Below are 23,298 nucleotides of genomic sequence, written 5' to 3'. Positions count from 1 at the left end.
ACAGTGGGCTCGTGCGTAGAGAGAAAAAAACGATTTTATGTTTCCTCTGCGCTTAGTGCCAGCGTATTATGTTAAAAAAAAAAAAAAATGAAAAGTTCATAGACGCATGAGATGCACACACATGTATATATATATATATATTTATCTATACATTTGTGTGCGTGTGTGTACTGTGTTTATATATGTTTTTTAAACCTATATATAAATTGATACGTTCGTAGACCTATGATGGGATATGATACGCGAGCGCGTGTGATACGTAGAAGGTGTAAATCGTCGGATACCATCGCCGTTGGTGGGATGGATAAGCGGAAGGGTCGAAATTGTACGATTGTCCCGTCCACCAATCGACGCGCGGTCCTTTTGTTTACGTTCAAACAGCTGGTTCTGCTGCTGCAGTTCGTCTGTTGACCAGCTCGTGTAGATTGCGCCCCGGATCATTGACAATCTGGTTTTGAATTTACAACCACAGTAGAATAAATAAATCTGTTCACCACATCTTTGCAGTTGGTGGTACCAACCCAAAATTATTTCACTATCTTTAACGACCGTAACAGTAACCCTGTTCATATTCTGTTTTTGAGGTTAATCTACAGACGTCTCGGTCGTGTTCTATCATTTATGCGGATACTCTCCGCATGTAAATACCTAATCACTGTTTCGACTAGTCTCTTCGTCGTTCACAAGTAATTTGTTAATAACTATTAATTTTATATTATTATATATTATAATTATAATTGTAAATTATTGGTACGGTTTGATCATCGTTGTTGTGTGTTTTATTTTCAGACTTCGTGCCACAGATCGCAAGACACAATGGCTTTACCAAAAAAGAGTAAGTACTATCAAATCTGCTTCTAAATTTTAAAATAAAAATTTATTTTCATAATACAACTTTAAAATTTATCTATAGGAAAACAGTCAAAACGTTTAAAGTGTAGGACCAAGTATAAGGTTGCCAAGAAAGTACGAGATCACAATCGGAAACTCAAAAGAGAAGCAAAGAAAAATCCAAAAAAAAGTGAGTTATTGTAAATTAATGCGTAGTTTAACATGCCTATTTCATATCTTTTGTTCGTTTATTTTGGTGTCTATCGAATTATCTTCACAAATTTTTTTTTTTTTTTTTAATTGTAAATACACAATCTGTAAATGTAACACAATAAGAGTATGAGCTAATTTATAACAATAGAAGAAAAAAATATTCACGAATTAACAAAAAACCATATATTATTTTCTTATTAAAATATGCATAGTATACTTAGATTTTTTATTTTTTTTTTATTTTAATGATTCAATGTTTATATAATGATAAATTTTTAATTTTAATTATTTATTATGTTTAGAGACCAAAAATAGTATGATTATTGCTCCAAACATGTGTCCATTCAAAGAAGAAATCATTGAACAACTTAATGAAGCTAAACGCAAAGAGCGAGAGATACGTTTATCAAATTTTAATTCAATGGAAACACAACCTGAAGAAGAAACTAAAAAAAGTACTGAATCAAAATTGCCTTTTAGACAAAAATGGCTTTTAAAAGAAACAAGAGAAGACCGATATATGGAACACAATTTTAAAAATGTAAATTAGTCTAATAGATTCTATAACCTATCCATAGTGTTTATATATGTATAATTAAATTAATATATTTTTTAGATTATTTCAATGAGTGATGTAGTTCTAGAAGTTTTGGATATTCGTGATCCATTAGCTACTCGGTCTAAAGAAATAGATGATTATTTAACAGCCAATCCAGATAAAAAACGTATTATTTTGTTAAATAAAATCGATCTAGTGCCTAAAACAATAATAAATGATTGGGTTGAATACTTTAGCAAGATAGCACCAACAGTGCCATTTAGAGCCAGTCGTGAAGTACGAAATACACCCAAAACCAGTGCAAAAGATCCAAATTTTTTAGCAAGAATAAAAAAAAAAGTAGCCAATAGATGTTTTGGTGAATCTATTGTATTACACTATTTACAGACTTGTATAGATGCACCAATTTTAGGTATTACAGTTGGTGTTGTTGGTATGCCCAAGGTGGGAAAATCTTGTGTTGTAGATACCATTAAATGGAAATATACAATTGGTGATGAACCTGTTCCATCAAAAAAGAACCAGTGAGTTAATAATTTATTTTTACGAGTTATAAAATTAATGATTGGATGTTTACAGATCAGTAGGAGTATTTCCTTTCAATAATATGAAAATCGAATTATTGCCATGGAAATGTACTGGAGCTAGTACAATATTAGAGAAACCCAGTGATAGTCGGTTATTATTGAGACAGGCATTACAAGTAAATCTTCAAAATGTAGTCCCAACCAAAATATGTGCTTTAATATTACCTTACATAAAAAAAAATCAGGTTTGTGAACATGATTCAATTTAAAAGTGATATCTGTTTTTATGAATGTAATTTTTTTATTCAGTTCAAGCTATTGTATGACATGACAGTAGAAAATACTGAAGATTATACACATATTCTTGAAATGAAAGCAAAGCGACATAGCTTAATAAATAGACAAGGAAAACCAGATCAACTTAATGCAGCCAAATCTTTTATGAAAGATTTAAAAGAGTAAGTGTTATTTTTATTAATTTTACTTAAAAATATTTCTTAGTTCCTTGGAAACTGAATAAAAATATAATAATATTTGATAAGTTTTAAAAAATGTTACTATTAAAAATAATCTATTGGCTTAGATAAATATCATTGGTGTATTTTCTTCGGTATTTGATCAATTATTTATCTTTTATTTAAAACTTTAGGAAAAAGACATAATAAATATTTGGTTATAATAATAATTATAAAACTTGTCTTATATTTGTAAGATAGGCAAATAAATATTTGACATTCTCTAAACAAGTTTTATTGATTAAATCTGATGTTATTAATACATATTAATTCTATTATCATTTAAAATATGGAATTAGTTACTCATGAAATGCTGTTTCATTAAAAAAAATTTAATTTTAAGCGGCTAACTAAGCTTAATCTCAATATATAGTATAGACTTGTATATGTATAACTCCTTGACGTATTATGATTTTATTGAATGTACGAGGTTTAGAACATATTTTTAATAACTAATTTTTTTTTTTCTTAAAAATCTTACAGTTTTGTTGATGATTAAAATCATTAAGGCTGTATGTTAATCCGTGATGTCTGTTATTTTTAATTTAATATCAAATTGTTATAAATATCTCAAAATTTTTTTAACTTCACAAAAACACCTCTAAATAATAATTTAATTATTTTATATATACTTAATTTTTTAATAAAAAGATTTTGATGATTTCTATTGTAAACTAAAAGTGAACTAATAATAATATTCCTTGATTGTCTTAATCAGTAAACTAACAAATTGTGTACAGATACAATATATTCTTTTTTACATCACTTAGGTTTAACTATGCTCTACATATCCTTTGTAATCATTTAATATTGTATATTTTTTCAGCGGAACATTACTGTATTACACGCGGCCACCTATCTCAGAACCTTCAGGAACAGCAATGTCTACGGAACTGATAACAAAATTCAATGTTGAAGATATCAGCTCAAAAATTAACAAAGGTTTATCTCATTGTAGAGATAGAGCTAGAACTCTTTATTTTGATATGACCGATTCATAATGATTATTGTTAAAACTATTATTTCATTTTTGTTATTTTATTATCAATATTTTGAAAATACACATATATTTTAATAAAGTAACAAATATCAAGACATTTCTTAATAATTTATAAAACTAAATTACATGTATGAATGTAATATTTTTTCCTTTATTTCTTATTATCGGTTATTGTTTATTAGCCATAATTAATTATTATATAATAATATACTCATCAGTCTTATAGCTATTTAACATTCTCATTGAGTTATTGAAATATTTAAATGAAATCATTATTAATGTTTATTAAAAAATAAAAACAACAATCTACAATTTTTCAACTAAAATAATATAAAACAAGTTCCATAGGACCTACAATTTGTAATTAACATATAAATCAAAATTCATATTAAACAAATTACTCAAATAATATTATATGGTAAAATAAATGTTGGCACAAAAATATGTAAATAGGTGGTTATTTTTATCAAAATACTTATAACTATATTCTTATTATTCTAGTGTTCACTACACGTCATTGGTTAAAAATATCTACATTAATTAAACATAATATTCGATAAAACTAATAAAGTGAAAATAATCGATGTTTATAGTTACTATACTGTATATAGTGTACATACATATTGTAAACATTTTCTTAAAACTAAATGGCATTCATTTGATAAAAATTAAAAATGATAATTAATGAATGAATATTCTAGGGTAGTGCTGTTTGTTATTAACATTGCCCAATTTCTCCTTGTTTTACTACATTAAGGCCGCTAATTATGAATACTGTTATTATACAAATGTGACCTATTAGACATATAATACCAAACGTTTTATACATTTTAAATCCATTAGCAGCAGCTGCAATATTCAGCACAATCACACTGATGATCAAACATATACAGTTAAAAAATAAATCGTTGGTTTCCATCATGATAGGTCCACCATTCATGGACGCTGGCATGAGACATTTGATAAACCACGGCAGACCCAAGCACAATAGTATGTCCAATGTGTTGGCACCTAATGCGTTGCTGATGCTCATCGATCCCTCACCTAGTACATTAAGTACAATGTAAAAAAAAACAATAAACAAGATATTATAATAATAATGAAACAGCCAGGGTCGGACTTAGAGTTGTGGGGGCTCCAGGGTTCACATCAAATAGAAACCCTCGTAAAAGAAGACACGGTCTCTGGCAAATTTTAGGTTTTTAAGATTTTTTATTTCGAGGTGGCGCGTCGTAAACTGAATTTCATTGAGCCCATGCCCCACGCCCCAAAATCCAGCTCTGAATGATACCGACAAAATCATTAGTAGTGGTAAGCTCTTACCGTTACGGGCGTTTATTATACCCGAAGTTGCTTCGGGTATGCTACCACCAGCCGCCAGCACAGCTATGCCCATCACAATGTCGCTAATATGAAATGTGTCACCTGTTTAAAAACGATAGAAAAGATAATATAGTAAATTATTATCACAGCAACTGATACATATTTACAAAAGTATGTTGAATTATAGAACAATGACTGTCACGATGTACTCACCACATATTGACAACATCCAAGACACTATGTATGAACTGATGCCTATCCAAATTATGCACATGATGAACGTAAAAGGGTACACCTTACGCCTTGTCCGGCAATCCGGCACCGTTACCGACAACATGAATGCTACTGGTAAGGAAAATGCCCACCACATGATGGGCAATACACCTGTGGGTACTTTCCATATGGGGGAAACTACAAATTTACGTATCAATATTATTTTTTATACAGATGCATTATGTATTACTTAATGAGCAGGTACAGTTGAGTACCTGTACAGTTGATATTAGGTACCTACCTAATAACACACAGATTACGGTTTACGGCCAGTGTTATTCAGGGGCGTCATTTCAAAATGTTCAATAAAATAACATAGGTACAAAATAATTTATACTTCAGTCTGCTATTATGCCAGTCAAATATAGGTAGTTAATCATGTATATACATGTATAAAAAATTGTACTAATATTTATTACTTGAAAATATTAAAAACAAAAATCATGTAAAATAATAAATCCAAAAAAATTTACTGCATTTATCATTAAGCATTTCTCTATTATGTTTATGTACCTACTTACAAATAATTCTAAAAAGAGAATGATGCTGTTAATTTTATAATAGTTATGTTTTATAAATAACGTCTTATAATCCATTAAGTATAATATACTTAGTATATGGTATAAAATTAAATAATAGCTAAAAAATATTAATTATCAGGTAGATTATCATATAATGTATAGCTTTAACCTAAATTTAGACCTAGGACCAGAGAAGCTAATGTAGGCTAAAAAAAAAAAAAAAATGGCAGACAAGTACTTTACTGTATATTAATTATTAGGTGTCGAGTGGGTTACTATTATAGGCGTGTTAAATTTGAATTCAATGATTTATCATTATATACGATAAAAATTTTAAGCGGAAACGATCTATCAGACAATATCACCAAGTGATATGTTTTTTTTTATATATTTATGAAAATCATTTATTTTACTTTTAGTATTAAGGTAGGTTAATATAATTTTTACGAAAATTTTGCATTTATAATATTATTATTTAATTATTATAATGACATATATTTATACTATATTATATCAACTTAAATGAAACAAAATTTAATAATATATTTCTGTAAAAAATGCAAGACAGAAATTTATAGTAGGTACTTATAAAAAATACAATTTTAAAATAAATCAGAAATGTTATTTCTTATAGTAAAATTCATAAATTGTTTGAAGAGAAATAATTATTTTTCGGGTGAATATCGAATGTTGTAAACATTTAAACTTGAAAAGCTCATAAAAAATTTATATGGTTTTCTGGAAAAAGTTTTTTCATGTATAAGTTAAAAAACTAATAAAAAACCTGGTATTCAATGTTTGAAACATAAGTACGAAATCAAAAAATTGGATTCGCATAATAATGTTCGTTATTTTTTCATTTTTTCCGATCATAAATATATAATTACCTACTGGGATTTTTTATGTATGATTTCTTTTAAATACAAACTAAATTCAATTTTATATAAAAAACTAAATTTATTTTTGAAAATCAAAGAATTTTTTCGACAATTTTTTGTGTACTTGTTCACACAAAAAATGCATATCATGAGAAATCAATACATTCATCGTTCTGCTTAGAATTTTAAAATATATTAGTAAGTAGTTACATAGGTAACGTAAAGGTAGTAATAGCAGTAATGCTTACATGATCCCCTCAAATGCTAAGTTGATTTAATAAGAAAAAAGTATTTATTTTAAAATATTCTTTACGCATTTACTATAAGTAAATAATTAATAAAACATTTTTTCATTAGAGTACCTACTTAAATAGGTACTTATTTGATATACATTTAAAAAGTATTCCAACCACCCAACCATGATAAGATCACCTTTTAAAGGCTGTATTTATATTATTCTTAATTATATACAAAGAAAATTTAAAGTTTTAATAAAACGAGATACTTATGGATAATAAAAAAAAGATGCCATTTAAGTTATTTTTATTGTAAATAAAAATATAGGGGCATGACTTTTTCTATTAAAAGCTATTAGGATGTAAATTTTTACAAAATGTGTTAAAATTACGGCAATTTTAAAATTATTATTTTACAATTAATTATTTATAATTTATTTTAATTTTTATAACTTACGAGTAGACTTAAATGGTTCTTTAAAAAAAGATTTTATTTAAGTCTAAAAATCTTAGTAATATATTACCTGCAGAGCACAATCGTTTTATAGATATTAATTAAAGTTCAAATGTTTACAAAATTGAAAATTGTTTACATATTTAAATAAAGAATAACGTTTTAAATTATTTTGTTGTCGTTCAAAAAAAAATATTTGTGAAATTTGGAAGTTTCAAGTAGGTACTTACATAATTACGAGTATAATTTACTATATACACAATTCAATTTAAAAAGTATCAAGTTTAATTTTAATCTATTGCCTATTTTATATTTATACCGTTAATTATTCACACTGTTTAGAAGATATTGGTTTTGACTTAAAAGTTAATAACAATAATAGGTGTATATACTTATTACTGAGTACTTGCTATTACATAGATTATAATAATTAATAATAAAATAAATATGATATTTTTGGAAAAATATAATTCAGCCTTCCTTATTATCTTATACAACCAATAATCATTGGTATTACTTAAAATAGTAAAATTAATCACTATAGAAGTAATAAATAATATATATGCATAAATAATAATAATAAAATATACTTGTAGTAATTTATAGGCACAGACCGTGTCTGCTTAGAATCGTTTTTTGTAGTATGTAATGAGTAATGACTAATGAATTATAATTGAATTCAAATTTAACGTAATATTATCCATTATAGTGACCTACTTAATGAGGAAATATTACTCATTACTCAACATACTTACTGTATAGCGTTACCTACTTTCTTGCTTTTTTTTTTTTAATTGAATATTATTTACCAAAAATAAATTCAGAAGATAATTAAAGATAATATATCCATATAGTTAATATTAAAATAAGTAAGTACTTATAATTTTCAATGAATATACTAGCTAAAGAGTATTTAAATTTGAAAAAAAAAATGATCACTTATCATTAGAAATGTCTAAAACCATCAAAATATTATAATATGTGTTAAAAATACGTTTATCGATTTCACTAATAAAACTATAATAAATAAATATTATCTCACTGGTGATGCATCCAATATCAAATGCATAGATACACTAACCTAATCTAACCTAACCTAACCCAACAAATCGAAAATGACGCTCCTGTTTGTAACACGATATCATCAAACGTTATTATAAAATAATAATAATTACTCGGTTCTTCATTGTTTTCTATTTCGTTGGGATCTTTGCTCGTCTGGGACTTCTTCACCGGCGGTGGCGGTACGTACTCCGTGAAGTAAAATGAACGATAAACACCGTATCCGATGTCGAACGCCGGTGGTTTCATCGAGTTTGAAGCTATAATTCAAATACATACAAGGGTTCGTGTTAAACCCTAAAACGGTAAAGCGTGTCGTCTGCATAATACCAAAACTTGAAGTACCTAGCTCTGTTGCGTAGAATAGATAGTTATTAAAGTGAAGATATGTTATTATTATCGTAATTAACGGTAGATAGATACCCACAAATTAACAATATTATTAATACATTAAAAACAGAAAAGAATATTAGAGCATTCTTCAAATTTTGATATAAATGTATGTATAAATCATGCTCGTGCATATTGTTGTCGTTATTCAAAGCGTAAACTTTTAACCAACCCGTTCCGTATTGACATGCGTTTGCACCATTTTCAGGCAATGAAATGCTTCGACATTCATTCGAAGTAAATTTCCCATAAAACAATGCATTGACTAACAGCCGTTGAACATAATCGAAAACTATAGCCCCTGCAACAGTGAATAGATATGTTGCTAGGTAGGTGGGTATCTCTATTACTAACTAGACAGGAATGTTAGGAATAGAAGTGGTGTAAGGGACTCAAAAGTTATTTTATTAATTGATTTATATTCAATGCGTGTTTGAGTGTTTATATTCAAACCCTAAACATTAAATTGTATGTGTTTTATTTTTTAATTTACTAATTACCTACCTAGTTTGGTAAGTCATAATAGTACCTACCTATGTATCTAGTAGTTGAAAGACATAAAGTTTCAAAGTTTGTGTTCACATAAACATTTTTTGTTTAATTTTTCAACTGTGTTATTCGAAAATATGCCGTTCTTAAAAGTTGTAAGAAATTTAATAAAAAAATTAAATAAAAATATCCTATTTATTGGTCACTATACGTCATATACTCCGTCTTTATTAGATAATTAAACCATTTAAACTAAATCATTGTGCACATGTGATGTTATTATATTTTATAAAATGTGGAAATATTCGTTCAATTTATAGGTGCCTGCATATTATGTATTAATTAAAAATGTTGCACTGCTAAAAATACAGCCATTAATAATACCTATGTACTCGTAAAATCAATGGTATAATATTATAAAAAGTTATTTAACAAGTATATTTGTCTAATTTTTTTCTTTTATTAATGAATTAGGTAATTCAAATTATGATTTTTGAAAATTTTAAATGTTTACACTTGACATATTTTAAAATTACTGAAATTGTTTGTAATACTTATGGAATTATGTCTAGTGGTGATAAAAATTATTGTTTTTAAAATTAGAAATTTAGGAAATTATTTTTTGAAAATTTAAATGTACTTTCAATTGAAAATTCAAGGAGTAGTTTTTAGTTGTTGAAATGTTTATGTGAAGGGTAATAGTATTTAAAAATGGTTTTAAGAATAAATAAAATACAAGAAATATAAAATCTAGTATTTATTATCCTCGTGCCATTTTTAAAAATTATAAATATTTATAAATCAATATTAATTATTAACATTTTCAAATCGTTAATATAAACTAATGTTCAAATTCTATCATTAAAGTCCTATTATCCTCAATACACAAAGCTTAATATCTCAAAAACTATTAATTGGAGTATTGATTTAGATATTTAAAAAATTTTCAGAAAAATTCGCTAAAAATGTTCACTATAAAAGTAGGGTTCTTATTTGAAAAACAAGAGTTTGTATCTACACAAGATTCTCCTTAAGTAGTTCAAAAATCTTAAGAATTTTTAGGTATGATCTTTGAGTATATTTAAAAATCAAAAATTAGACTTTGAATAAATTAATTATATTGAAGAAATAAGAGGGTGACTCTGTTACTCTGTAGACTAATTAAGTTAAGGATGTTCAGAAATGTGTGTCTTAAGAAATCTACATAAAGTTATAATTACATTACACATAATAATGATATTATTATAATATGCTGTAAAAAATTTCTAATATTAGATTACCATAGACACCACGAGTATTTTTACAAACATTATTAAATTACAATAATAATTTAATAAGTTATTTTAATATAGAAAATATTATATACGAGTACATTGTACATATTACATAATACATTATTACTTATAGGCTATAGCCGTTATATAGGTAAAGGAAATATAATTAGTAATTACTTAAGGAGTAGCTTCTGACTAAAACAGTTATTTATCTTAAAGTTTTAAGCTAATTTCTAATAATGAATTCAGGAATTGTCAAACTACAGTCCACTACTTTCGACTGCTGCAAACGAAATGTAGCCCGTAGGATATAAATCATGTGATGAAACATAAATATGAAATAAATTAATATTTAAAATATCTGCAAGAACCATGATGTGATGTACATTTGAATTGGACAAAAAAGAAATCGGTTTTATACTTTTTCAATTTTTGTTAAAGTAAACTTATAATAAAAATTATTAACTATTTAAATTTTTTAGAAATTGATTTGAATACCAGAGTCCTATTGTTTTTGGAAACAAATAACATATATTATCAATAAAAATTAAAAATAGCTTCGAATAATATTTAAAAAAAATTAAGAAAACGATTTTTAGATCTTTATAAAAATTGTACTGGTTTTACGATTGTATTTTATTTTTATAATTATTATATTTTTTTAATAAATTTACTCTATAACTACTGTTTAAAATTAAAGAAGTACTACAAGAGTTTCAAATAATCTATTTGTTTTCCAATCGAGTCAAGATTATATTCTGAAGAAACCATTTTCCTATATTTTTGTAATTGATTCTTTAGTGAATTGTGTAATTAAAAATGTTAGATTAATCTTCAACTAATAATAATTAATTTGTCACAAGGAAGAATTACCAACAATATTATTAAATATAATAATATTATGGATGTCTCAAGATGAATAATTTCGCTGTTTTAATTGAAATTTATTTAGAAAAGTTTTTTGAATGAAATAATTTACTATTGATTTTAAATTTACAGATAATCATAATAGATTCCTAAGTATGTCTAGTGTCTATAGTCTACACTATTTAATGCTGGAGCGAGAGAAGCGAAACGAGTACACTAGATCTAATATTTGTTCTTTGGGAATAATCATCTAGTTTTTTTAATTGGCTAATAAGTCTTAAAATTTTACTCGATTTATTTACACAATTATTCAATGAAAATCACGGTTAAAACTTAATGCATAACAATCATCTATAACCCTTATATGTTAAAACAACTGATTTTTCAATCGAATTAAAAAAAGTCATTAAGATACAAGGGGTATATAGGGTAATTAAGTAGGTGCCTAATAAAACTAATTTTATTATATTATATATAAAAATCAATGTATCTATGTAGTATAATATGCGTGTTATAATTATTATACCTATAATATGCATTTTAATATATTTTATTTAAATAAGAAAAATGTAAATACATTTTGCAAGGTCATAAATTGTTTATTTACTTTGTTGTGAAAATATTTATCGACCTACCTATTTGTATAGGCTTAGTTATAAAAAAACCCAATCACAATAATAAAAATAATAAATATTATAGCAAATGATTTCTTATGGTAGACACGTATTTTCAATGGCACATACCTACATAATTTAGATTGTATCATAATAACATCGTCTTATGAATTATTATCGTACACCTAATGTTCTAATGTAAACTAGTTTATTATTTCCGAGAAAATGTTTAAGAAAACATATACTATTTGTACAATCAATAATTGATTCAAGTTGTTGAATATTACATTAGAAGTTGTTTATTTATCATTTAATGTGCGTTAACTAGAACTATATACGTCATAACGAACTATTTGTATTTTAGTATGAAACAGTTATTGTAGCCACGTGGTATTTTAAAACATTAAACTGTTTTTATATACATTCTTGTAAAGAAATACAATTTTTTTTTTTTGATTTGAAAAAGTGAACCCATCGTTTATTCTAGATTAGTGATATATAATATAGGTATAATTACATACAAGTCAATCTAGTACGAACAAAAGAATCTTTTGTAAACAAATATTATTATGTAGACATGACAAAGAAAAATCAATGACTGTTAAATTATATTTAAATAACTAATGAGTATAGGTATATTTATTGTAAGTATATAATATTATATATAAATAATACCTATCTCATATTATGTTAGTTCATTTATTTATCGAAGTTTACAATAACATTAAGTATAATATAGATACGAATTATGCGTATAATTTTGTAATACCTACGTAGATATCTACATTCTATACTACAACACATTATATTGTACAAATGAACACCGAACGGAGATCTGAATAGTTAATAGGTAAGTACAGTACGTAATTAATAATAGGTATGTATCTACGTATCTAACCTGTAATATATAAGTATTAAGGTGCTTAATACTTTATGTTATTTCGATGGTATAAAATATAACCTTATTTTTTTGTTATTATATTATATACGGGGTGATTCATCAAACATGTTCGCCCACAATTTTTCCTTTAATAATGAACAAATTCAAATTCTTACTTTAGAAATTTTTAAATATACTCAAAAGCCACGTTTTAAAACTATTGAGATTTTTGATATTACTTAAGAAATACCCTGTGGTGAAAAAAATTTTGTTTTTCAAATTAGAATCTCCGATTTTTAATTTCAATTATTTAGGAGATAATTTTTTTGAAATTGTTAATGTAGTTTATTTGAAATTTGAATGAATAGTTTTTCAGTTATAAAAATGTTATACTACGGATAACAGTCCTTAGAAATAGTTTTATAAAAATATAAAATAGTTATGATGTGTGATATTAAATTTAGTATTTATTATATGCTTAAATTATTTTAACAAATTTTAAATGATAATAGTATAATATTAATTACTAAAATGTTCAAATCTCTGTTCAAATATTGTTTCAAACCGATTATCGTGAACCTATTATTTTTAGATTACAAAGTTCAATAACTCAAAAATCACTTACTCGAATTTTCATTTTGATGCATTAATATTTTCAGGAAAATTATCTACTAAATAATTTACAGTAAAAAAAGTAACTTTAATTTGAAAAACAAAAGTTAGTATTTGTATCCTCATTGGACACTTCTTAAATAGAACAAAAAAATTTCAAGAATTTGAAAATATATATAAGTAGGTATATTTACAAATTCTGAAAATCAGATTTTGAATAACTATATTTGGGGTGAGTATACTTAGTAAATCACTCTGTATAATAATGTACAAGTATATTGATTGACTATAGCTCTTAGGCCTCTCAAGGTTATCTAGAAATCTGCCTACCAGTGGCAGTAACTACTGTGGTGAACTGTGCTCGAAACTCTCTAATCGTCGGCGTCGTCGCCGACGGTTATAAGTTATAATAACTTATTATAAATTATAATTTATAATACTAATAGTAATATAACATAACGATTGCCAAAAAATTCGCGTTTCTATCAAATTAAATGCTCTTTTATATATCTATAGCAGAATAGCCTATAGGCTATAGTATGCTATTATATAAAGTAGGTAGCGTGTAGGTAGATGGGTACCTATAATTTAGTACTTTAGGACCGTCTATCCTATGATCGCAAATTCATGTTATTGACCCTTATAACAGTTATAACAATATTTTGATATTGTGTATACGTATACTGTTTACAGTATAGTAAACATCTATAAAAACACAATAATTCAGATCTTATATATTTTTAAGCAATACACACATTGCTTTTAATTATTGTCTTGTATTTATTAATATATTATTAAAACCATCAACATCAATACGGATTACTTTGCAGGAATGGATAGCATATGTGCGTAGTATATTACGTCAATCCAATAATAATTATTAAAATAACTTATAAATCTATAATAAATATATATTGGTAATTAAAAATTAAAGTAAATTGAATGACATTTAGGAGGTGTTAATTTATCAATACTACATTTACCTAAGTAGGTACTTTTTTTTAAATAATTTATTTTAGGATAATTTTATGTCGGATAGATATTCATTTTTATGCCTATTGTTCTTATAAAAGTTATTGAAATAGGTATATTCATCATTAAAAATATCTATCTAATAATAACATTTCATGGTCAATTTTTTTTCTATATACATATATATTTTATTCAAATGTCAACTTATTGTATTTTGAATAACTTTGTTCTTCAGCTGTATACAATATTATATTTTACGTTTTTTGGTTATACATTTTTTTTTCTGTTAATTAATGTTAGATAAAACTTAACCAAAAATTATGTTCGACGTCTTTCATAATTGTGAAATTAGAGATAAAATGAATACTAAAATATAAGTATTTATGTAACAAAACAAAAGTAATGGGAATATGATCAACGCAAAAATTATCTGAAAGCTGATAGGGCATTTAAAATGATATAACCATTTATAATATCCAATACAAAAGAAAAAAACTTTAATAGTTGCAAAAGGAGAGAAAGACCAAGTTTGAGGAGAAATTATTAAAATTGTTAGATGCAATAAAAAGTTTCAGAATTTTCGATATGAATTAATGGAATTATAAAAAAATTAATGATAGAATAAAGCCTTTAAAATAACTAAGAAGATAATGCATGTGGTTTTAAGTCTGGATAAATTATTTAAATTAAATGTTTATAGATCATTTGATGTCAGTTTAGGACGTTTAGGTAGTTAAACAAATTTCTGACTTATAAATTATCAAAAAGTGCTGCTATTAGTTTTAACTTGAGACAATTTTACAAATACAATAATTTATTGAATGTGGTGAAGTAAGACGTTGTGAGCCAAATATCAATTACCAAGTGGTAAGTGTTCATGATACATATAATATTGTTATTGTTGTGAGCATATAAATATGAAGTTAGTCTGTGATACTTGTTACTATGGCAAGCTTCATGTTAAATACGCTTATTTAGTATATTTACGCACACAAGATGATTTAATGATAATTTTAACAATAAGTACTCACTATCATTTATTTATTTTTAAAATATATTGTACATATTTTGAATATTATAATAAGATTCATTTTTATTTTTAAGAATTTAAATTTACTGCAAAAGCAATTGTATATATTTATTACTTATAAATATTTTATTTATTTGTATTAGAAAAAAATTTAGAAAAGTAAATATTTTATAAAATAATAAAATTAGCATTCCATAATCGTTTTGTATATTTTATTAAATTATTATTTAATATTGCGTTATAATGAGGATAGGTGATATAGTGGCAATGGAAGTTTAATGTTTATAAGTATATCCAAGCATTTTAATTTTAAAGCATATCTATTCCCATTTTATCCTCAAATAGAAGTATTTGTTTAAATTTTTATTAGTTAATTTTTTTTTATGTTTTATATATAGTTTTAAGTGTATAACTAAAGGTTTTGAACATTATACTTCATAAGAGTTTATTAAGAAATTATTATTGTGCTCAAAATAGAATAATTCAAGAAAGTTATTATTGCTTATTTGAATCTCAATTTCACGATATTTTACATTATAATTAATTTACAAGTACATTTTCAGATAAATAATTTATTAAAAATTTAAATTTGTAGTAAAAAAGACGGGTTTTCTTTACAAAAAAGTAGTTGGCACAATAATTTTTAAACATACCGTGAAAATATTTTAAAGTATAGAATAGATACAAATATTTTAAGTTTCGAAAATTTAAATTTAAACAATTTAAGGATAAAACAGGAATAGGTGGTATTTGCGAATTGTCCTGTATCTATATTATATCATGTTTATGTTTAATATGGAAAGTATGACCGTTGCAGAAAAATGGCGATTACTTACACGACCGGAACGAGTTTTTGTTTTTCAACTTTTTGGCAGCTGTCTTGAGCTTTCCTTGCGTGAACATCAGTAAGAAGTACCCAAAGTACATAAACAGCAGAAATAGTGCCTCGTACCACATGACCACGTCGTCGACTACGATGATGGCCAACGCTACGATGGATACCAAGTACACACCACTATCCCGGAGCAGCGGCCACTTTTCCAAATTGATGGCTTTTTTGGCTGCAAGTCCGGCACACGCCGACACGCCCAATGTGTTGTATATGGCGCTGCCAACCACTGTACCTACCCCGAGATCAGACTCTGTCAGAAACGTTCCGATGACGCTGACAAAAAGTTCCGGTGCGCATGTGGCTGTTGCCATGAACGTTGCTCCCGCCACGTCTGGTGAGATGCCCAAGTCTGTGGAAAACGCATGCAGAAACAGAATAATGTATTAAGAAAATCGTTGGCCATCGACTAATCGAACACACGAGAAGCGGTTGTTGTTGAAATCTTGTTGACGATGCGAGGACCTCAACAGAATTTTATTTTAGAAACCGCTTTAAATGCGACGAAATTTTGTACGTGCCTATCGTTGTTAAATTATTATATATCTTTGATATTCTGTAAGCATTAATAGATAATTAAATATTTATTAACATAAATAAGTTTACTTAGTGCAAAAATAATACGTCACCTAATAATTGTTTATCAACTACAATTAAATAATAAAATTCGAATCGGTCTGATATTAATATTTATTACACTTATACGCATCACTCATTAGTTAGGTTTAGGTACTTAAAAATGAAATTATTGTCAATTGCTTATTTCAAATATATATTTTAAAAAAACCGACAGCCGCTATATTATACTATAAGTAAATATTTACGAAGAAACATTTTTAAATTTTACTCAATCGGATATGTGAAAAATATGCATCTATGGATAGATTGAATTTATACTTAAATTAATCTCAAACATAAATACATAAATATACATGATATAGAATAGAGTTCAAAATTTAAAACATTGTGACTTAAATAGTAACCTACGATGAAAATCCAGACATTAGATATTATATATTAGATAACAATACTATATAGACCTATTAACTAATAGTTAATCACGAAGAACTACAAATATAAATAGTGGGAGTGAAATATATATGTATATTACCTGGTAATTCTTATTGCATAATGAGTAGGTAGGTATATAGTTAATAAGTGTTATTTAACATATTATACAAAGTAACGGAGTTAATTTAATACTATTTTACCTATTACATGTTAATTGTATACGAATTTAATATAAATGTTTTGGTGAGACTTTTCTTAAATTTAATTAATGACTTCAAAAGCATCTTTATAGAGTAGATTATTTTAATTATGTGTGATGTGCATTTATCCAACCCTATGGAAAATTAAAAATTAAAAAAATTAAAAATTATCACATAAATTTTAAATTGTTGTAGTTTTGTGAATGAAAAAAAAAACCTAACGCATTACTTGTAATAATGTTTTTTTTTTTAATTTCTATGAGAATAATGTATAAGAAATGAAATACATATTCAAGCTTTATAATAAATAAAAATCGTATAATATGTAAATCGTAAAATCTAAAAAATTACAAAATAAAAATAGTAAACAAAATGCAATGTGAAATTGGAATCCAATTATGTCATGTGTAAAAAATAGAGATCTAATTATTCAGAAATATACTAAGTTACGGTATATATTAATTTTTGAAAAACAACAAAGAACAAAATTTTAGTATTAAAAATATATATTATTATAATTATTAAATATTAATCATATAATAATATAATGTATTAAAAAAAAAAATTAAATCAATCTACCATAAAACTAAAAGTAAAATAAATGAATGTGATAGTTATATCAAAAAAATCATATTATCACCAAACATACTTTGTGTTATAGACCAACAGACCGTCTCCGCTCAAAATAGTCTTTCGTATATTATATTATTGAGTTTAAATTTAATACACCCATAATAGTGACCTATTTAGCACTTAATGTACAGTAGAGTGGTACCTACCTTTTTTTAAAATTATTTTGATAAGGCTATTGTGAAGATCAAATTTGGAAGTTTAATATTTAAACAAATAACAATTATTATAGTTATTTTGTTGTTATTTAAAATATTTTTCGTTTTTGATTTAAAACTTTTACGTATATTAATATTTTTTTAAATAAAAAATGAATATTTAAAAAAAAATATATTATTGCTATTAATACTATGACTTTATCTAGAATTCTCACCATTCTACAGTAAATCGGGATTGAATCAAAAATAATAATAATAATAATAATAATAATATATCTATCTAATACTACATAGATATTATTATAATTTATGAAAATGAAATATCTACTGGTAATTTAATGAAAACTATTATGTTTCATATTAATAAATATTTTTTCGACAAATATAACATACCTAAACATATGCAAAACACCGATGGTAGGAAATAATCATTGCACACAAATGCTATGAAAACGAATCCATAAAAAGCCACCACGAAATGAAAGATAACAGCGCCGTGACGTCTTTGGTCGTCAGTGAAGAAGTCTGGAGGAAAGTCATCAATGGAACGACTGACATTTTCACATGTGATAGTACTGCTATTACTGAACTCTGTGCTGCCACTTGTATCGTTTCCTATTGAAAACAAAAATTACGATTTGACTATAAATAAAACGTATGTTATTTCCTCGTTATATTCCCATATTTGTATATATTATTTCGCTTATGTATTAGTTTCGTCTAAGTATAAATAGACCAAAATATTTGTATAGAAGTCTTACGTGGGTTGTAAAGAAAAAAAATAGTAACTTAATAATATTTATAAATATTATAGATAATAATTGCTCAAATTACAAATTATTTTTTATCATTTTATTTATTTTGGCGCCATATTGGCGATATCTGGCAATACTTTTCTGCTATCAAATTGTTTATGCCCGAAGAAATTTTATTGGTTAAGGCTACACTAAAGAATGAATTTCAGTTAACTTGAATTTAATAGGAGATTTATGTTTTTTCTACGTCGATTGTTTAAACATTTGATGTAGAAAGTTGGTTAATATTGGTTTTTATATGACACGCGTTAATTGTTTATTTTCTTATTTTTTTTTTCAAAGACTTAATTTACAATTGAAAGCCTTTACATTGTCATTAATGTTGAAATTTGAACTTTTCTTTGTAAATTTTTATGAATATACTCATATTTATAATCAATATTAGTAATATTAGAAGTAATAATTAATAAGAGGAGGAAAAATAAAATTAGATTATGAAATCAATTTTTTATGATTTAGTGATGGTTTTAAAATTTTTCTGTACACTTTTAAGACTTAAGCCATAAAATTCTTTAAAAAAAACAAACTTATGTCTTGTATAGAATACAAGTATGAGATAACCTTTATTTTATAACGATATTAACTAATTATACCTAAAACTGTCTGTAATATAAACATAGTAATTATTAATGACCCTGCATCGATGTGTTAATATCAACAAATAGATAAGGATAATTGATTATTGATTTGACGGTAAACTCAGTACTAAAATCTATCCACCTATATTCATATTAAAAATCAGGTTAAGTAGTGTAAAAAACAAGTTTTTTTTAAACGATTATACCTATTACATATTATGACAAACGAATCTGTGTAAATTATCATAATTAAAAACGCTTATTCATATGATATAAAATATAAATCTTTAAAGCAACACGACAACCTTCAATCAATATTCGCAAATTGTTAAAATAACGTAACGTACTCACATTATTAACACAATTAAAAATCAAAATACCTCAAGTTCAATACAGTAATAGAGTTTATACAGTGTAAACCATCAAATTGATACCAAACTTTATATTTTAGAATATAAAATTGAAATAGGTACACTCACGCACACATATTAAATACAAATATAATATTATGCAGTTAATTTAATTTAGCTTAAAAAAAATAAAAAGAATAAGGAGAACATAAGTATACAATAATAAAATGCATTAAGTGTGTTATATATATAATGCATAAAAATGTCCAATTGTATTATATACCTATATGTACCTATAAGTTTTTATTTCTTTAAAATTTAAAAGGTAATGTTCAACACTAATAAATAATAATGTTAAAATGTTGGTTTATTATTATTATGATTAATTTATTACAATAACTTTAAATTCATATGCAAACAATTATATTGTATAAAGTAATGTAATAAAGTTGTATTTTGAAATTAAGTTATTTGTTATAACCTATTAACTATTGTAATTATTTAAAGCTTAGTTAAATGGAGTAATAGTAACACATAAACTTAAAATACCTATAAGTTTTAACTTACTAAATATTTTTTATTTGGGTTTAAATTTTTATACATCAAAATTCTCGAAACAATATTGTATCCTAGAATATGAATAATCGAAATATGTAATTTCATTCAAAAAAATTAAGTACCTAATACAGGCAATAAAGATGTATTGAAGTAAATAATTAAATTTTGTTTTAAAAAAAAACTTCAAATTGTATAAACATTTTATTTTTCAAGATAATGATTATTTAGTGTTTACACTTTAACGAATCACCCAGTATTTAAATCATATACTATACGTAGACCGATATATATTTTTAAAGGTCATAAGCATGACAATAATATCCGACTTCAAGTTTATTTGTAACATTAATGCATAATTATATATTATTATAATATCAAGTGTGTTGTATTCATTTCAAATGGTCGAAAATATTTACCAACAACGATTGTAGGTAGGTATCTACCTAAATTGCATATTTATTATAATAATAATTAATCTTACTGAATACATATTGTAAAGTGTGCCTATATCTATGACTGATATAATTTTCTGTTGGGTAGAATAATTCAATGTATTTTAGACAGAGAAGTCATTAAATAATATAATAAGTTGTAATGATAGATTTTAAAGACTTCAGGTGATGGATTACTACTTAGTGGAGGTCATCTTAAAAAATAATGAAACTAATAAGTATATACTGTTAAATAGAATATAGAGCAATAAGTAAAGTATTATTGATAAATTCATGAATAGGCAAATATTAAAATTCACATTAAATATTTATTTTTTTATTTTTTTTTTTTTTTGGCAACTTAATATCTTAATTTTTAAAATAAGTCAATATTATCAACTATTTTCATTTTCAAAATTATTTGATTGTTTTACTATAGAAATATGGAATTTAAATGTTTTGTAATGAAAGATAATACATATATTACTTTATTATTAAACTAGGTTTTTGATATTATAACTATTATATTCAAAGAGAACTATGAAATATTTTTATGATTAAAGATTTAATTTAAAGAAAAAAATTGTGATTATTATTCAATTTTTTTTGTAAAATATTAATTTCGTCGACTTCCAATTATAAAATAAACTACATAAAATTAAAAGTAATATGGTTTTATTTTTGTTATTGACCAATGAAGAGCAATTTCATCATCGTAAAAGTTGTCTTATAAAACTAGATATATTATTTGTCATAATATAATATACATTAAACCTATGCATGTATTAAAAAGATATACATTATTTACTAATTATTATTGATATTGATTTGCATTCTTTGATTTAAAATTGATTTCGTCATATCTCAGATTATAATATTATATAAAATAAATTAAATAAAAGAATCATGTTTAAATGTATTATTTATTATATTGTTAATTATATACTGAACTTTATAAAAGTAAATATGTAATATTTTAATAATATTATATATCTACTTAACATAATATGTTTTAAGTAATGATATCATATTTATAAATTATACAGAAGCGTCCTCGTGGCCCTTACGCCCACATTCAAGGAAATTTAATCAATAAAATTATTGTAAAGATTTTTATATTTATCGAGAAACGAAATCGTTTAGTAAATTTTAATTAATTATTATTTTTTTATGATTATTATTAATATTTTGAAGTAAGATAATACAATATTAAAAACATTTATGGACAGTATATTATTATTTTTATTAAAATAATAATTTTTAATATTGAATACATTTTTGGGCAGAATCATTAAGATTTAGACACGAAAACAAAATAAAGTGTAAAAAAAATAGTTGTATTTTATTCCAAATTACTTTTTTTATTGATGTTTTTATTTATATTTTTGGTGTTTTCCAATGACAGTTTTTTGCTTGATTTTATTAGGTACCTTTCGAATTTTTCTTTAAATTGTTTTGATTGTATAAAGCTCTGTTGTTAATAATTTGTTAATAATTACTTTATGTGGGTTATTTAAATTTCAAAAAGGTTCTTTAAAAAGTGTTCAGTTTGAGTTTTTGAAATTCTATTTTTCTCTGTACTTCACAAATATTTCTGTCATTATATTGAAGTGTAAAATATACAATAATATGAAAGTGATCAATGCTGATAATTTTGAATAGAACCATTAAATTGAGTTTTTGGTAAGACAGAGTTTACAAAATGTAAGTCATTATTGGAAAAAACTATTATTTGATAGATTTATAGATTAGGAAATAATTAAGTAAAATTAGATTGCCATTTTCTAAAATATTTTCTATCTCTTTGCTTCTAATGTGTGTTTAATCTGACCTCTATCTAAATTGGTGGCTGTTGAAGTCTCTTGTGGTTATAAAGGATTTGGGAAATAGTTTTATTATTTTGTGTGTTTGTGTTGTTTTTTTTGATTTTGCAGTAACGTGAAGAAATATTTGATAAGATTGGTCGGGCAAAAAATGAGCTTGAATTTTGAATTGATTTTTGTTTGTTAAATTATAAGTTTCAGAGGTTTCGATCATAAATTTTGGATTAGTAGTTCTTTTGTGAGATGGTAACAATGAGTTATTATTAAATTAAAGTTTCGTACTAAGCTACACATCTGTTTGGTTTTACTACTCATATCGATATATGTGAAATAAT

The 23,298-nt window shown here is 24.8% G+C and overlaps 2 protein-coding genes across 3 annotated transcripts in view; one reads left to right on the top strand and one right to left on the bottom strand.

Moving 5' to 3' along the window:
* The first annotated feature begins 407 nt into the window (after positions 1 to 407).
* On the top strand, positions 408 to 3,719 carry LOC112602261 (guanine nucleotide-binding protein-like 3 homolog). The gene is made up of 8 exons (XM_025350238.1): positions 408 to 686; positions 790 to 835; positions 914 to 1,021; positions 1,347 to 1,585; positions 1,661 to 2,127; positions 2,183 to 2,375; positions 2,440 to 2,588; positions 3,472 to 3,719. The coding sequence occupies exons 2-8, from the start codon at positions 817 to 819 to the stop codon at positions 3,644 to 3,646; spliced, it is 1,350 nt and encodes a 449-aa protein (XP_025206023.1). The 5' UTR covers positions 408 to 686; positions 790 to 816; the 3' UTR covers positions 3,647 to 3,719.
* Positions 3,720 to 4,082: 363 nt separating this feature from the next.
* The window catches only part of LOC112602259 (sodium/potassium/calcium exchanger 5-like), a 33,216-nt gene continuing 14,000 nt past the window's right edge, over positions 4,083 to 23,298 (bottom strand). Inside the window, exons 2-8 of one of the 2 annotated variants that reach the window (XM_025350236.1) lie at positions 18,802 to 19,023; positions 16,357 to 16,761; positions 8,955 to 9,083; positions 8,506 to 8,652; positions 5,182 to 5,379; positions 4,969 to 5,070; positions 4,083 to 4,689 (exon numbers count right to left, since the gene is read on the bottom strand). In XM_025350236.1, coding sequence (XP_025206021.1) covers positions 4,364 to 4,689; positions 4,969 to 5,070; positions 5,182 to 5,379; positions 8,506 to 8,652; positions 8,955 to 9,083; positions 16,357 to 16,761; positions 18,802 to 19,023 — 1,529 coding nt within the window. In that variant the 3' untranslated portion in view covers positions 4,083 to 4,363. The remainder of the gene's footprint in view (positions 4,690 to 4,968; positions 5,071 to 5,181; positions 5,380 to 8,505; positions 8,653 to 8,954; positions 9,084 to 16,356; positions 16,762 to 18,801; positions 19,024 to 23,298) is intronic. The other variant, XM_025350237.1, reaches the window with a different exon arrangement.

This window comes from Melanaphis sacchari, unplaced genomic scaffold (assembly GCF_002803265.2).
Source record: "Melanaphis sacchari strain LSU unplaced genomic scaffold, SCAv2.0 Contig85_pilon_pilon, whole genome shotgun sequence".
Lineage (NCBI taxonomy): Eukaryota > Metazoa > Arthropoda > Insecta > Hemiptera > Aphididae > Melanaphis > Melanaphis sacchari.
The sequence above is the reverse complement of the archived record's forward strand: the minus strand, read 5'-3'. Positions and strand labels throughout refer to the sequence as shown.

Coding starts and splice junctions, on each gene's coding strand:
- LOC112602261 (XM_025350238.1), top strand. Junction 2,376..2,439: donor CTTACATAAAAAAAAATCAG/GTTTGTGAACAT, acceptor TTTTTTATTCAG/TTCAAGCTATTGTATGACAT. Junction 2,589..3,471: donor TTTATGAAAGATTTAAAAGA/GTAAGTGTTATT, acceptor ATATTTTTTCAG/CGGAACATTACTGTATTACA.